At 41.7% G+C, this 17830-nt stretch overlaps 1 protein-coding gene across 1 annotated transcript; it reads left to right on the top strand.

Annotated features, from left to right (window-relative positions):
* Positions 1–57: 57 nt before the first annotated feature.
* On the top strand, positions 58–11736 carry abracl (ABRA C-terminal like). The gene is made up of 3 exons (XM_061987166.2): positions 58–156; positions 3932–3997; positions 10827–11736. The coding sequence occupies exons 2-3, from the start codon at positions 3937–3939 to the stop codon at positions 11009–11011; spliced, it is 246 nt and encodes an 81-aa protein (XP_061843150.2). The 5' UTR covers positions 58–156; positions 3932–3936; the 3' UTR covers positions 11012–11736.
* The last annotated feature ends 6094 nt before the right edge of the window (positions 11737–17830 follow it).

The raw sequence follows: 17830 nt of genomic DNA, 5'->3' as shown, positions 1-17830 counted from the left end.
TCCCAGAGAGACTTTCAATATCGCTGACTCCACATTGCATGACGTTGTATAGGCTGTCCTTCCAGATTACGACGACCGCAAATGTTGCATTATTAGTAGCACACTGCCGGTGCCGCATTGTACTCGTCGGGAAACCCAGCCATCGCATCATTTCAGGTAAGAAAATTAAAGTTGTTCTGTAAATATCACCCATGTTGTGAGTATGTTGATCGGTTTGTATGAAAACCATTTTGGCACCACACTTCCCATCCATTTGAACAGCCAGGGCTCCACCCTAACACTGCAAGCAGATCACAAGTTACATTTTAAGTAGACCGCGGTACTACGGCCCTGTAATCAGTCTGCGGTTGTCTATTTTCGAAATTAAACATATTTTAGATACGGGTTATTAGCATAAACACAATAAAGGTAAAAGTTCACCACAGAGGGAGAAAAGAATAAAGAATCTTTGCTTGGTGACGAATAGCCGGTAGCGCTAATCACCTACTTCCGCGTTCACTGCAGTCCGCCCTGTTTACTTCCGCATTCACTGCAGTTCGCCCTGTTTGTGTTGGAGCTTGTTACTTTAATAAATATTTATGTAATATATTTGAAATAAATCCCCCCTTATAGTTTGCTAACTGTATACAAATTATTTCATTATAACAATTTGAGTTTACTTCCAAGCACATACATTTCCCCCCAGATATCACTATTCAATCAAGCCATTTTAAATGTTCTTCTTTAAACACCCAACACAAAGATGAATGTCATAAAAGTAAGTCTTTCTTTTAAAAGATTATAAAATATTATATTGTTTGGTGTACCGTGGGAGATTATGTAATTTGACCTAATTAGGTTAAAAATATTTATTGCAAACCAGTAATTATAATCCGCAAATAATGTGCCGCTTTTGAGTGTCTGTGCTGTCTAGAGCTCGGCAGAGTAACCATGTAATACTCTTCCATATCAGTAGGTGGCAGCAGGTAGCTATTTGCTTTGTAGATGTCGGGAACGACGACGGTTTGCAGGTAAAAAGGTATCTAACGCTTAAACCAAATATAAACAAAAGGCAAGTGCCGCTAAGAAAAGGCTTTGAAGCTTAGGGATGGCGATGCAAAACGAAGCTAAAACTGGACTGGCTGCAAAGTAAACAAAAACAGAATGCTGGACGACAGCAAAGACTTGCAGCGTGTGGAGCCATGAATTACTATGAATTGATTAACGTGGACGCCGACTTAAAGAAGTCGAAAAACTTATTCGGGTGTTACCATTTAGTGGTCAATTGTACGGAATATGTACTGTACTGCGCAATCTACAAATAAAAGTCTCAATCAATCAAAAAAGCAGACGGCGTCCACAAAGTACATCCGTACATGCCATGACAATCAACATCAAAATATGAGCGCAAGACAAGAACTAAAACACTACACACAGGAAAACACCCAAAAACTCAAAATAAGTCACGGCGTGATGTGACGGGTCGTGACAGTAAACCTACTTTGAGACAAGAGCTATAGTGATGCATGCTTGGTTATGGTTTGAATTCGTATCCAACAATTGTGAGAACGACTTTTTACTGTCATTATCGGCTGCTAAGTTTCATTTTTTAATGTTTTCTGCTGGTGGTGTGCTTCGGGATTTTTTCAATGAAAAAAATGTGCCTTGGCTCAGAAAAGGTTGAAAAACACTGTCCTAGACAATTCGGCGTGGAGTTTATCAACACCCACTTGTCGGTTTTCAGTCAATCGACATAGTAATCTTCATGTTCGCCACACAACACCTTGTTTGTCCAGTACACCAGCAAATAAAGGTAAAGGTTTTGTTCCGAGTCGCGCTGCATTCTGGTTAAACACACACAATAAGTATTTTAAAGCATAATAATACCGTATTTTTCAGACTATAAGTCGCAGTTTTTTTCATAGTTTGGCCGGGAGTGCGACTTATACTCAGGAGCGACTTATGTGTGAAATTATTAACACATTACCGTAAAATATCAAACAATATTATTTAGCTCATTCACGTAAGAGACTAGACTTATAAGATTTCATGGGATTTAGCGATTAGGAGTGACAGATTGTTTGGTAAACGTATAGCATGTTCTATATGTTATAGTTATTTGAATGACTCTTACCATAATATGTTACGTTAACATACCAGGCACGTTCTCAGTTGGTTATTTATGCCTCATATAACGTACACTTATTCAGCCTGTTGTTCACTATTCTTTATTTATTTTAAATTGCCTTTCAAATGTCTATTCTTGGTGTTGGGTTTTATCAAATACATTTCCCCAAAAAATGCGACTTATACTCCAGTGCGACTTATATATGTTTTTTTCCTTCTTTATTATGCATTTTCAGCCGGTGCGACTTATAGTCCGAAAAATACGGTAGCTATATAAACTAAAAATATCAACACTGCAGTAGTATTAGCCACTCGAGGAGACCAAACCAATCAGAGCGTGTTGTTCAGTATCGTGGCCACTGATTGGCTCAGCTTCTGCCAGCATTACTATATGGGATTAAAATAGTGTAACGATGACTGAATAGTGTAATGTATTTGGAAGGATGTAAATACGTTTTTAATGCTCTAGCTCAGGGGTGGGGAACCTATGGCTCTCGAGCCAAATGTGGCTCTTTTGATGACTGCATCTGGCTCTCAGATAAATCTTAGCTGACATTGCTTAACACGATAAGTAATGAATAATTCCGCTGGTAATCACAGTGTAAAAATAACGTTCAAAATATAAACCACTCTCATGCATTTTAATCTATCCATCCGTTTTCTACCGCACCTGTTCAAGAAGTCGCATTAATGGTAAGAAGTATTTTATTTATTATTGGTTAGCTTCAGAATAACAATGTTATTAAAAAGAATAAGAGACTTACTATACCCTAAAAATGTTGGTCTTATTTAAAAATGCACGCATTTAGTTGTATTCAGTATTAAAAAATATTATATGACTCTCACGGAAATACAATTTAAAATATTTGGCTTTCATGGCTCTCTCAGCCAAAAAGATTCCCGACCCCGAATCCAGCTATACAAATTTTTGATTTATAATTAATGATTCCTACTTTGCGTGAGTCTGTAACCAATTAACAGCGCTAAACGAGGGGCGACTGTACATAAATTGGTCATGAACTCAATAGTAATCAGCCAACCATGTTTTTGTATCATTGTGATAAATGTCAATAATAATATAATGTAACACTGTCATGCTATCCCTGATAGCAAATTATTGTTAGAAGGGAAGTGTATTTTTGGGAATTTTGCCTATCCTTCACAATCCCTATGAAAGACAAGAACACATATGTTTTAAAAACATTTTTTTATGCATTCTAATTCGTAAAAATTGGGAAGTACGAGGTGGCTAACAATGAAGGTAATGAGAGTACACTTCTCCGCCCATGAAACACTCTGAAAAAAACATCCAAAAACCGCCAACAATAATACATTTCCTGAATACTAGTATCAATCAATCGATCAAAGTTTATTTATATAGCTCTTAATCACAAGTGTCTCAAAGGGCTGCACAAGCCACAACAACATCCTCGGCTCAGATCCCCCCACAGTATTAGAGATATTGTTGTTTGTATTTGTCCAGTGTGACACTAGCAAGGAAAAATGAAGGTTTTGTTTCAAGTGTTGCTGCATTCCAGGATAAACTCCAACAATAACCCAGTTTGAACACGATCCATCCATCCATCCATTTTCTACCGCTTGTCCCTTTTTTTGGGGTGGCGGGGGGTGCTGGAGCCTATCTCAGCTGCATTCGGGCGGAAGGCGGGGTACACCCTTAAAATATTACTTAATGCGCTGTAAAAGGCAGCACTGTGTTAAAATGTAAATATTGCCAATGAAGTCTTGCTTGGGTTGTTAACAATGTGCAGCCCACACAAAAATGGGGGAATTATATCAACATATTGATCTCTCTTTTTTTCCTTAGGAACAATGAATGTGCATCATGAAATAGAATTGCTGGTGCAGGAGATTGAGCGACTTGGCAACAAAAGTGAGTCAGGTCTCCTATTGTGCATTGTGGCATTATGAGATGATTACATTTGTTTTGGTCTTGCTTTTGCATTTTGGCTCTATTCTCAAGTCAGTTCATTCCATGAGTCGAAATAACCCACAAACCCAAACATTTTTTAAGGGCCTCTCGTACAGAAAACATAAACAAAACCTGCTCAGACTACTCCGCAATTGTTACGTTTACCAATTCCCACAGGAGAATCAGTAAATATTCAAAATAATTTAGTCTCTCCAGCTGTCAAATTTGCGGATCTTCTTGAACGGCGTTCATAAATGGAAAAGTTCGTATAGTAAAGCAAATGTCTCCAAAAGAAACAATGTAAATATGAATAATGGGTTCCAGCCTTGACAAAATTCCATATTTTAGTGAAGGTTTATACACTTTGAACACAATATAAGATGCTATATTGTACTGTATATCAAACATAACAAGGAGGTGATGAATTATAAATCTCTTTATCAACAAGCCAAAACAACAAGGCGAACTGTCCTGTATGCTGCTCTGTCAACACATAGAAGTCATTTGGGTGCCCTCACAAACGATCAGGAATCCTTAACTTTAACAACCATATTACTCCAATAATAAACATTTGAAGAAGTCAAATCTACTTACATTAACATCGGCAAAGAAGGAGCAGACAGACAGAGGGAGAGCACAGGGGGAGGGGCCGTGTGTGTGTGTGTGTGTGTGTGTGTGTGTGTGTGTGTGTGTGTGTGTGTGTGTGTGTGTGTGTACTTTGGAAGAAGTGCCGCTGAACGAGAGTAGCTCATCTCCTTAAAACCTGCTGTGGTAAAACACCTGCTTCTACGATTCTTCCATACGCCATTAATGTACTCCTTGCATATAGTCCTTTTTTTCAACAGCGATTACCTCCTTTTTTCACGCCGTTTTGTTGTCTTTTTGGGGCTCATACTTAGCTAGCAAAATGGAAAAAACTTGTCAAAAGGTGAAAACGAAGAAAAGGCACACGCGCGCTGAAGTGCTGAGAAGTGACTCTTACTGTACTTTGCAGCAAGTGCCATCGAGGGCTCCGCCTCTCTAAAAATGCTGCGGTAATGCACAGAGACATGGTTCACACACAGAGGCATATTTGGCTCGATCTAAACGTTTGTAAATGTAAAAGTTAGCAAATAGATGTGTTCGTATATATGCATATCCTTATAGTGCTTGGCCGATAAAACGATATCGAAATATAAAAATTGCGATAGACTGTAATATATTGTTATGATATATATATATATATATATATATATATATATATATACACGTGTGTGTATATATGTATATATATATGTATATATATATATATATGTATACATATATATATATATATATATATATATATATATATATATATATATATATATACACGTGTGTGTATATATATCCATCCATCCATTTATCTTCTTCCGCTTATCCGAGGTCGGGTCGCGGGGGCAGCAGCCTAAGCAGGGAAGCCCAGACTTCCCTCTCCCCAGCCACTTCGTCCAGCTCTTCCTGTGGGACCCCGAGGCGTTCCCAGGCCAGCCGGGAGACATAGTCTTCCCAACGTGTCCTGGGTCTTCCCCGCGGCCTCCTACCGGTCGGACGTGCCCTAAACACCTCCCTAGGGAGGCGTTCGGGTGGCATCCTGACCAGATGCCCGAACCACCTCATCTGGCTCCTCTCGATGTGGAGGAGCAGCGGCTTTACTTTGAGCTCCTCCAGGATGGCAGAGCTTCTCACCCTATCTCTAAGGGAGAGCCCCGCCACCCGGCGGAGGAAACTCATTTCGGCCGCTTGTACCCGTGATCTTGTCCTTTCGGTCATAACCCAAAGCTCATGACCATAGGTGAGGATGGGAACGTAGATCGACCGGTAAATTGAGAGCTTTGCCTTCCGGCTCAGCTCCTTCTTCACCACAAAGGATCGATACAGCGTCCGCATTACTGAAGACGCCGCACCGATCCGCCTGTCGATCTCACGATCCACTCTTCCCTCACTCGTGAACAAGACTCCGAGGTACTTGAACTCCTCCACTTGGGGCAAGATCTCCACCCCAACCCGGAGATGGCACTCCACCCTTTTCCGGGCGAGAACCATGGACTCGGACTTGGACGTGCTGATTCTCATCCCAGTCGCTTCACACTCAGCTGCGAACCGATCTAGTGAGAGCTGAAGATCCTGGCCAGATGAAGCCATCAGGACCACATCATCTGCAAAAAGCAGAGACCTAATCCTGCAGCCACCAAACCAGATCCCCTCAACGCCTTGACTGCGCCTAGAAATTCTGTCCATAAAAGTTATGAACAGAATCGGTGACAAAGGGCAGCCTTGGCGGAGTCCAACCCTCACTGGAAACGTGTCCGACTTACTACCGGCAATGCGGACCAAGCTCTGGCACTGATCATACAGGGAGCGGACTGCCACAATCAGACAGTCCGATACCCCGTACTCTCTGAGCACTCCCCACAAGACTTCCCGAGGCACACGGTCGAATGCCTTCTCCAAGTCCACAAAACACATGTAGACTGGTTGGGCAAACTCCCATGCACCCTCAAGGACCCTGCCGAGAGTATAGAGCTGGTCCACAGTTCCACGACCAGGACGAAAACCACACTGTTCCTCCTGAATCCGAGGTTCGACTATCCGGCGTAGCCTCCTCTCCAGTACACCTGAATAGACCTTACCGGGAAGGCTGAGGAGTGTGATCCCACGATAGTTAGAACACACCCTCCTTCTTAAAGAGAGGAACCACCACCCCGGTCTGCCAATCCAGTGGTACCGCCCCCGATGTCCACGCGATGCTGCAGAGTCTTGTCAACCAAGACAGCCCCACAGCATCCAGAGCCTCACCGAACTCCTCCCATGTCCGAGTTTTTGCCTCTGCGACCGCTGAAGCCCCACACCGCTTGGCCTGTCGGTACTTGTCCGCTGCCTCAGGAGTCCTATGAGCCAAAAGAACCCGATAGGACTCCTTCTTCAGCTTGACGGCATCCCTCACCGCCGGTGTCCACCAACGGGTTCTAGGATTACCGCCACGACAAGCACCAACTACCTTGCGGCCACAGCTCCAATCAGCCGCCTCGACAATAGAGGCGCGGAACATGGTCCATTCGGACTCAATGTCCAGCACCTCCCTCGTGACATGTTCAAAGTTCTTCCGGAGGTGGGAATTGAAACTCTCTCTGACAGGAGACTCTGCCAGACGTTCCCAGCAAACCCTCACAATGCGTTTGGGCCTGCCAGGTCTGTCCGGCATCCTCCCCCACCATCGCAGCCAACTCACCACCAGGTGGTGATCGGTAGAAAGCTCCGCCCCTCTCTTCACCCGAGTGTCCAAAACATGAGGCCGCAAATCCGATGACACAACTACAAAGTCGATCATGGAACTGCGGCCTAGGGTGTCCTGGTGCCAAGTGCACATATGGACACCCTTATGTTTGAACATGGTGTTCGTTATGGACAATCTGTGACGGGCACAAAAGTCCAATAACAAAACACCGCTCGGGTTCAGATCCGGGCAGCCATTCTTCCCAATCACGCCTCTCCAGGTTTCACTGTCGCTGCCAACATGAGCATTGAAGTCCCCCAGTAGAACGAGGGAATCACCCGGGGGAGCACTCTCAAGTACTCCCTCGAGTGAATCCAAAAAGGGTGGGTACTCTGAGCTGCGGTTTGGCGCGTAAGCGCAAACCACAGTCAGGACCCGTTCCCCCACCCGAAGGCGGAGGGAAGCTACCCTCTCGTCCACCGGGTTGAACTCCAACATGCAGGCTCTGAGCCGGGGGGAAACAAGAATTGCCACCCCAGCCCGTCGCCTTTCACTGCCGGCAACGCCAGAGTGGAAGAGAGTCCAGCCCCTCTCGAGAGAACTGGTTCCAGAGCCCTTGCTGTGCGTCGAAGTGAGTCCGACTATATCTAGCCGGAACTTCTCCACCTCGCGCACTAGCTCAGGCTCCTTCCCCCCCAGAGAGGTGACGTTCCACGTCCCAAGAGCTAGCTTCTGTAGCCGAGGATCGGACCGCCAAGTGCCCTGCCCTCGGCTTCCGCCCAGCTCACATCGCACCCGACCTCTATGACCCCTGCTATGGGTGGTGAGCCCATTGGAGGGGGGACCCACGTTGCCTCTTCGGGCTGTGCCCGGCCGGGCCCCATGGGGACAGGCCCGGCCACCAGGCGCTCGCCATCGTGCCCCACCTCCGGGCCTGGCTCCAGAGGGGGGCCCCGGTGACCCGCGTCCGGGCAAGGGAAATCTGGGTTCCTTGTTTGTTTTCTTCATAAAGGTCTTCGAGCTGCTCTTTGTCTGATCCCTCACCTAGGACCAGTTTGTCTTGGGAGACCCTACCAGGGGCATAAAGCCCCCGGACAACATAGCTCCTAGGATCATTGGGACACGCAAACTCCTCTACCACGTTAAGGTGGCAGCTCAGAGAGGAGGTGTATATATATATATATATATATATATATATATATACACACGTGTATATATATATATATATATACATATATATATATATATATATATATATATATATATATATATAATATTATATTATATATATATATATATATATTATTATATATATATATAATATATAATATATATACATATATTATTATATATATATATATGTAATATATATATATATATATATATAATATATATATATATACGTATATATATAATATATTATATTATATATAATTGATATGTAATCATATCAATATAAAATGCCTTTGATAAAACGCTTGATAAGTATATAATATTTTGGTCTGAAAAAAACTGAAAGAATAAAAAATTGGTTGTATGAAGAAAGGCACTAGCATTTTCCAAACAGGAAGTGGTCGTGAAACGGGAGGGACACGCTAAACAGCCAATCAATTTTGGGTGCACCATCCCGCTGTCGATTTACTGTACAGATCAAAATAAACTAAAAAAAGAGTGCTGCAGAGATTGGAGAAATAGTGGGTAAAACAGGAAAAGTCACCTCCTCAGTATAGCAGTTTCGGGGATATTTTCAAACGGACCGTAGTCCTTCGCTGCGCTCATCTTTTTTTATCAACACATGTCCGTTCCCTATTCGGATGTACGGAAACAGGTAGGAACTAAAGTGCAGGGCTGTATAACTATAATAAATAAAATATTACGAATAATGATAATAATTTGTCCCAATAATATTTAAGTAACATTTATTGGGGCAGCGTAGCTCGGTTGGTAGAGCGGCCTTGCCAGCAACCTGAGGGTTCTACATTCGATCCCCGCTTCTGCCATCCCAGTCACAGCTGTTGTGTCCTTGGGCAAGACACTTCACCCACTTACTCCCAGTGCCACCCACACTGGTTTAAAAAAAAAAGTAACTTACCGGTAGATAATGGGTTTCACTATGTAAAGCGCTTTGAGTCACTAGAGAAAAGCGCTATATAAATATAATTCACTTCACATTGCATAACATTACTTTATGCCACTAAACATGCAAATACTTGGTCTTCTCAGGTTTCTCTTAGTTTATATTTTCACACTTGGCACTTCTTTGTTACATTATATTAGGCATTTCTTACAAATTCCTTTTTTTTTAATTTTACCTTTTAAAGAGGTTATTGTTAAGTGTTTATTGTAATTTTAGAATTTGTCGTTACATTGTTTTCCATGCTTGTATTGACATTTCATTTACTTTCTGCCTTGATAGCTGAGGGGATTATAATCAGAGGAAGGTTACATTTTAAGTAAAAATGTTAACATTTTATCATATTTTTCTCCTGGTCCTTATTTCCATAGGTCACAAAAAATATCAATAATTATTAGGGATGTCCGATAATATTGGACTGCCGATATTATCGGTCGATAAATGCTTTAAAATGTAATATCGGAAATTATTGGTATCGGTTTCAAAAAGTGAATTTTATGACTTTTTAAAACGCCGCTGTGTACACGGACGTAGGAAGAAGTACAGAGCGCCAATAAACCTTGAAGGCACTGCCTTTGCGTGCCGGCCCAGTCACATAATATTTATGGCTTTTGACACACTCACAAGTGAATGCAAGGCATACTTGATCAACAGCCATACAGGTCACACTGAGGGTGGCCGTATAAGCAACTTTAACACTGTTACAAATATGCGCCACACTGTGAACCCACACCAAACAAGAATGACAAACACATTTCGGGAGAACATCCGCACCGTAACACAACATAAACACAACAGAACAAATACCCAGAACCCCTTGCAGCACTAACTCTTCCCGGACGCTACAATATACACCCCCCGCCTCATACCCCCTCACCTCAACCCCGCCCACCTCAACCTCCTCATACTCTCTCAGGGAGAGCATGTCCCAAATTCCAAGCTGCTGTTTTGAGGCATGTTAAAAAAAATAATGCACTTTGTGACTTAAATAATAAATATGGCTGTGCCATGTTGGCACTTTTTTCCATAACTTGAGTTGAAGTTGTTCTCTTATTTTGGAAAACCTTGTTACATTGTTTAATGCATCCAGCGGGGCATCGCAACAAAATTAGGCATAATAATGTGTTAATTCCACAACTGTATATATCGGTATCGGTTGATATTGGTATCGGTAATTAAGAGTTGGACAATATCGGAATATCGGCAAAAAAGCCATTATCGGACATCTCTAATAATTATCGATATTGACCAATGTAAAAAACTTATTATCGTGATACAGTTTTCAGCCCTATATCCATATATAGCGGCAGTAGGTTTTTCCACTGTTTTCCACTCACTACAGAGAATACCAGGCACCCAGTTATATAACTACCGCATAAACCGAATATTAGACGACTCAAAAATCTCTGTATTCATTCCAGATGCTGCAGGTCAAACAAGCGTGAAGTTCGGAGTGCTATTTAACGACGACCGCTGTGCCAACATCTTTGAGGCGCTGGTGGGCACTCTGAGGGCGGCCAAGAAGAGGAAGGTCGTCTCCTTCCAGAATGAGTTGCTTCTGCAGGGCGTTCATGACGACGTGGACATCGTTCTGCTCAAAGAATGAGGCGACCTCTACAGCTGACCCGGACCAAGCAGAATAGAAACAACTGTAGCTTAACGCCATATAACGTCATATTTCCATTCACTTTATGATGGATTTGTTTAAATTCAGTGCCAAACAAAATCAAGTTTTATTTTTGAGAAGTATTTTCCTCGGAACAAAGCACACTGTCAAGTTTAAAAGTAAACCACTGTAGTTTTTAATAGAAGTGAGTTAATGGTACTACCAACTCTACTGTTAGTTGACATAACTTGAAGGATTTAACAATGAACGGTATTAGTGATAACCGTTTTAAATAGAAATTAGCGAAAAAACGCAATTCACTGACTAGCGCCAGGTTGGTAGCTTACATGCTAACATGAAAACAAGAGGCATTAACGTCTTTCTCCATTAAGAAACGACATACCTCAACTTTTATAAACACATTGCTGTCTGAGCAACTGAGACATTCCATTGTGCACGCTGAAACTGCAATTTGTTAGGACAGAGTGATGGTTCTATACTCTGAGGAATATCAGACCCGAGGTGTTTTTACGGTGTATTCAAGGACCGCTGAAGAGAGTAGAACGCCACAACGCCCGCCAGAAATAATAATAATGGATTGTATTTGCTACGCACTTTTTATTTAATTAAATCTGAAACCAATTTTCAAAACAATAAAAGAGTAGCCGTTAAAACCGATAAAATACTAAGACTAAAACGCTGTCAGTGAAGCATAAGACACAAAATAGTGGCTTTTCTAAATAAAAAACTTGGTCAATAGATTTCAGTGTGTTTGTAAGTACTTTTCGGAAACAAATACAACAATACCGCAGTAATAATGAAGCCGTGGTCATTTTGGTCACGATATCCGTGATATGAAATCTTCATATCGCCGCATCCCTACACGCTCGCAAGCTTTTAATACGTCAACTGTCGCCAGGTTTGCTATCAAAATTGCGCCGAGTTTTAAATTGACAAAATAAACAAAACGCTCAGGTTGAATTCCATCGAAACACTTTTGAGCGACTGTGACTTTTTTTAGCGTTAGCATGGTGTGCTAGCTCAAACGTCCCAGGTCATTGTTGATGATATCACACCAACTTTGACTTTTTTATTCGAAGGTACACAAGGTGAGACCTGGATTCAAGCGACTATTTTATAGTTTACGAGTCCAATGCACTACCTCTCGACTTTTCTAGTGATCAATTCAAAACATTTCTAAAAACAAGCGCAGTTCAACAGGACATTTGCACCTTTTTATGCATTTTTTTTTTTTAATCCCATCTTTTTATACACCTTTTTTTGGTTTTCTTGCCAAGCAAACACCAAAACGTGTCTTTGTAGTATCTTATCTGACAAAGCGTTTCTACTGGACATAGTTTGTAGTGCAATATTTGGGTAAAGTAAGGGTATTTATTAGATAGTGGGAGGGGTGCCAAAATCAGTTCTTACTTCTTCTCAGGACCACACTTGCTAAATGAATTAGTTGAATTTACCACTGTTTATTTTGTACTGTAGCCCCTAATGATACTTGCAGATCAGACATGATTGCTTTGCTAAGATACCACAAAACATAAAAACAAATAGATTATGCCTGGTCTGCAAGTTCAATGAGGCACATCTCCTGCTGTCATGTCAACCCATGTGGATCTATTATTATTTTTGTGTGAAACATTTACCGGCCTTGTAATTTAGTTTTCAAAACAGATGTAGTTGCGCAGTTTATTGGAACTGTTTCAGTGAATGGATCGTATTGTAGTAAGAAACAACACAAGCGTGGATAATAGGAAATGATGGTTATCATTTGATAATGTAACTTCGATCACTTTGTCGTACAAGACGTGTGCAGACTGAGCGAGAGCGGCACAAATACCTCAAGCTGTTTACACTTTTGTCACATGTCCGTGAACTGGTGCGCAACGCCTGCATTTGCTGTATTTGTGCCATTACTGTCTTTTGTATTGCCAATAACACATGTCTGCATTCCAATAAATAGTATCTTTACAGTTGACTCTGGCTTTGCTACATGTTTTATTTTAGGTCTGGCCCGCCACATGGTTTTATGTGGCCCGTGGAAGCCTGGAAATAATGAGCATTCATAAAGCATTTTATCTTTCTTCCCCAAATGTATTCGTTTTTTTTCGATTTTGACAGAAAAATGACATGTACTTTATACAATTGCACATTAAACTTTACAACTATCTGACTATGCAAAAAACATATTAGCACAGTTTTGTTGGATAGAAAAACAATAGTAAAAATATATATATATAAAACAATTTTTTTTTAAAACAGCAAAAATTTGGAATGCAATACGAAGAAAAATACAAAATTGTTACTGATAACTCAGCAGTGTCCAAACTTCCACCAATGGTCGCATAAGAAGTATGCAGGGGCAGTTCTACAAGGTTTCAAGAACTCTGGGGTGCCTGTCTGAGATATGTACGAGAAACTGGTCTCCAAATGAACCCTGATTGAAACAACTGGGATGCGGGTGGTTGATGAGCCTTTTATATGCTTATTGGTTGTTCTCTCTCTTAAGGCCTTTCAGGAATGCAGCTGTCTGTATGCACCCATATTATGTACTGTGCATGTATATATATATATATATGTATTTATATGGGCAACACGGTGGAATAAGGGTTAGTGCATGTGCCTCACAATACGAAGGTCCTGAGTTCAATCCCGAGCTCGGGATCTTTCTGTGTGGAGTTTGCATGTTCTCCCCGTGACTGCGTGGGTTCCCTCCGGGTACTCCGGCTTTCTCCCACCTCCAAAGAGATGCACCTGGGGATAGGTTGATAGGCAACACTAAATTGGCCCTAGTGTGTGGATGTGAGTGTGAATGTTGTCTGTCTATCTGTGTTGGCCCTGTGATGAGGTGGCGACTTGTCCAGGGTGTACCCCACCTTCCGCCCGATTGCAGCTGAGATAGGCTCCAGCACCGTCCGCGACCCCAAAAGGGAAAAGCTGTAGAAAATGGATGGATGGATGGATATATTTATATAGTACAGGCCAAAAGTTTGGACACACCTTCTCATTTCAATGCGTTTTCTTTATTTTCATGACTATTTACATTGTAGATTGTCACTGAAGGCATCAAAACTATGACACCTGTGAAGTGAAAACCATTTCAGGTGACTACCTCTTGAAGCTCATGGAGAGAATGCCTAGAGTGTGCAAAGCAGTAGTCAAAGCAAAGGGTGGCTATTTTGAAGAAACTAGAATATAAAACATGTTTTCAGTTATTTCACCTTTTTTTGTTAAGTACATAACGCCACATGTGTTCATTCATAGTTTTGACGCCTTCAGTGACAATCTACAATGTAAATAGTCATGAAAATAAAGAAAACACATTGGAGGAGAAGGTGTGTCCAAACTTTTGGCCTGTACTGTATATACACACATATTCATATATATTCTGAGGGCAACCTTAACTGCGATGTGGCCCTTAATAAACATGAGTTTGGCACGGCTGTAATATAAAAGATCCATAACTTCTAAACTTTAATACTTGATTATGCACCAAGATGTTGAAATAATCAAATGCGTAGACAATTGTGTAAATATATCATAAGGCGATTATACATATGTAAAATGTAGTCTCTGTTACATGTGGCCATAACATTGAAAATGAGTTTAAGACCCCTGAATTAAATGAATGAAAAGTTGGGAAAAGGCCATAACATAAAGAACAATGCAATCAAAAACGGTATTATTTTTTTTCTTCATATGATCTATTATGTCCCTGCAGAATCACTTATGGATTTTTTTTCCCGCGGCAAGCATTTATACGACATAATACAAGTAAAATATTTGTATTATTACAGTTAACTGATTTACTAATTATGAATTTCATTTCCAATTATATTTCATTTTATGATGTACTGTATGTATACATTCCATGATCGTTTTAATCATTTAATGCAGGGCTGCTCCTAGATAAATTGGGGACATAACCAGAATTGTATTTTATAGTCATGTCTCCTCCAGGCTCGACGACTGCGACTCACTTCTTGTCGGGATCCCCAGCAAGAACACCCAGAAGCTACAGTACATACAAAATAGTGCTGCTAGGATCTTGATGAGAGTGCGGAAATACGACCACATCACACCGGTTCTCAAATCCCTTCCCTGTTCCACTCAGGATTGAATACAAAGTCACACTACTAACTCACCAGTGCCTCCATGGAAATGCCCCCCTCTACCTCAAAGAACTGTTCACCCCCAAATTCTCCACACGACACCTCCGCTCCGGACAGGCTAACCTCCAAGGACAAAGCTACGAACTATGGGAGACCGGGCTTTCTGCTCCACCGCTCCCAGTCTGTGGAACCCTCTCCCTGACCACTTGAGGGCACCACAGACTGTGGATGCCTTTAAAAAAGGCTTAAAACCCTTCTTTTTAAAAAAGCTTTGTGTTACAAATATGTGTGCCAGTCTAGCTATTAGGCTGTTCTAGTTTTTATTTTATTTTACTGTTTATTTTACTGGTTGGGGGCAGCTATTTGTGGTTCTAGCGTTGTTGCACAGTACAGTACATATTCCGTACAATCGACCACTAAATGGTAACACCCCAATAAGTTTTCCAACTTGTTTAAGTCGGGGTCCACGTTAATCAATTCATAAACGTTTTTGTGTGTCTGTATGCGGAGTAAAACTATGGAACAAACTGGACTTACAACACAAGCAATGCCAAACTATTAATCGATTTAAACTATTATACAAACATGGGGTCTGGTTCAAATATAGAGATGAAGGTCTTTAATTTGACCTGCTGCTATACTCTGTCTCAAAGTGTTAACATGTGCTCAATGTTTCCTTACCATTATTGCTATGTTGTCTATTACCATTGTTGGTATATTCATTATTCCTACATTGTTGATACAAATTATTGTTACAGTGTAATAATTATTGTTACTTGTGGTAATGCCACTATGATACAACATCTGTATTATAATCCTTGAACAACGTGAGAGTGAAACTCATGTGAAAAATCACTGAATGGAGAACTGGGGGTCGGATTAAATAAATTATCTTCTTCCCACTCCCTTTCAGGCAAAACTGGACAGTCATGCATTACATACTATACATGACCTTTTGCACTATATTGCACTGGTACTCCTCAGGGCTGTGTACTCTCCCCCTGGCTCTTCTCCCTGTACACAAACTGCTGCACCTCCAGTCACCAGTCCGTAAAACTGCTCAAGTTTGCGGACGACACTACCCTCATCGGGCTCATCTCGGATGGCGATGAGTCCGCCTACAGGAGAGAGGTGGACCGGCTGGCGTCCTGGTGCAGCCACAACAACCTGGAGCTGAACGCCCAGAAAACAGTGGAGATGATCATGGACTTCAGGAAAGTCACAGCCCCACCATCCCCCCTCACCCTGATTGACTCTCCCACCCCCGTCTCCATTGTGGACTCCTTCCGTTTTTTGGGCACCACCATCACCCAAGACCTCAAGTGGGAGTCGACCATCAGCTCCCTCATCAAGAAGGCCCAGCAGAGGATGTACTTCCTGCGGCAGCTGAGGAAACTTAAGGTGCCGACCGAGATGCTGGTGCAGTTTTACTCAGCCATCATCGAGTCCATCCTGACCTCCTCCATCACCGTGTGGTTCCCCGGCGCCACAGTCCAGGATAAGCATCGCCTGCAGCGCATCGTACATGCTGCTGAGAAGGTGATTGGCTGCAAGCTCCCATCCCTCCAGGGCTTGTTCTCCTCCAGGACCAGGAGGCGTGTGGGTCAGATCACAGCTGACTCTTCTCACCCTGGACACACACTATTCTCCCCTCTCCCCTTAGGCAGGAGACTACGGTCCATCCAGACCCACACCCATACTTGCCAACCTTGAGATCTCCGATTTCGGGAGGTGGGGGGTGGGGGCGTGGTCGGGGTGGGGCGGGGCGTGGCGTGGTTGGGGGCGTGGTTAAGAGGGGAGGGGTATATTGACAGCTAGAATTCACCAAGTCAAGTATTTCATACATATATATATATTTATATATAGATATATAGATATCTACATCCTGAAAATATGCAAACAAAACTGTGTTTAGATAATTGATACTTCAAACTTGCATAAATAAATATTAAGGAATATAACATAACTTGGCTTCTGAGAGTTTCAAAATGTAAATGCTAAAGTTGTTGATAAACAAGCAATTATTTTAATAATTAAATATGGTCATTTTAAATGAATTATTATGATAATTTAAAATCAATTATTTCAAATATGTTTATTTTAATGTATAATTCTATGGCTGGATGTAATAAGGAGTCAGGAAAAAATACAAATAAAAATAAAATTAATTTTGATGTTTTTAGCAAAATATAGTAAACATGTATTTAGTTTTTTTTTTTTAAATTAATAAATGTATTTATTTTGAGGTAAGATAAACATAATAATACAATTTATCTCTAGTCTGGATGATTTAGTTCTTGTCACCCTGTTGTCCTCCCGTCATGAAAAAAGGCTGTCCTCACTCAGGTCCGCATGGAGCTGGAGGGGGCGTGGCTTCTAGCTCCGGCTGAAAATCAAGAGATTTTCGGGAGAATATTTGTCCCGGGAGGTTTTCGGGAGAGGCGCTGAATTTCGGGAGTCTCCCGGAAAATTCGGGAGGGTTGGCAAGTATGCGGCTACACTTCCCGCCACCTGAACAGTTTTTTCCCCTCGGCCATCAGGCACATGAACAATAACTCCTAACAGTAACTCCCTAGAATTCCTTCTAAGTCTATAACAAGATCTGATAGTTCAGTTACAGCTCTTGTTATTACCAAATCTGTGTTATATGTGTTTCATGTTGCACGATTGCACCAAGAAAAATTCCTAGTTTGTG

The sequence above is a fragment of the Nerophis lumbriciformis genome, linkage group LG26 (assembly GCF_033978685.3).
Source record: "Nerophis lumbriciformis linkage group LG26, RoL_Nlum_v2.1, whole genome shotgun sequence".
Classification (NCBI taxonomy): Eukaryota; Metazoa; Chordata; class Actinopteri; order Syngnathiformes; family Syngnathidae; genus Nerophis; species Nerophis lumbriciformis.
Note: the sequence above shows the minus strand (reverse complement) of the source record. Positions and strands in the feature narration are given on the sequence as shown.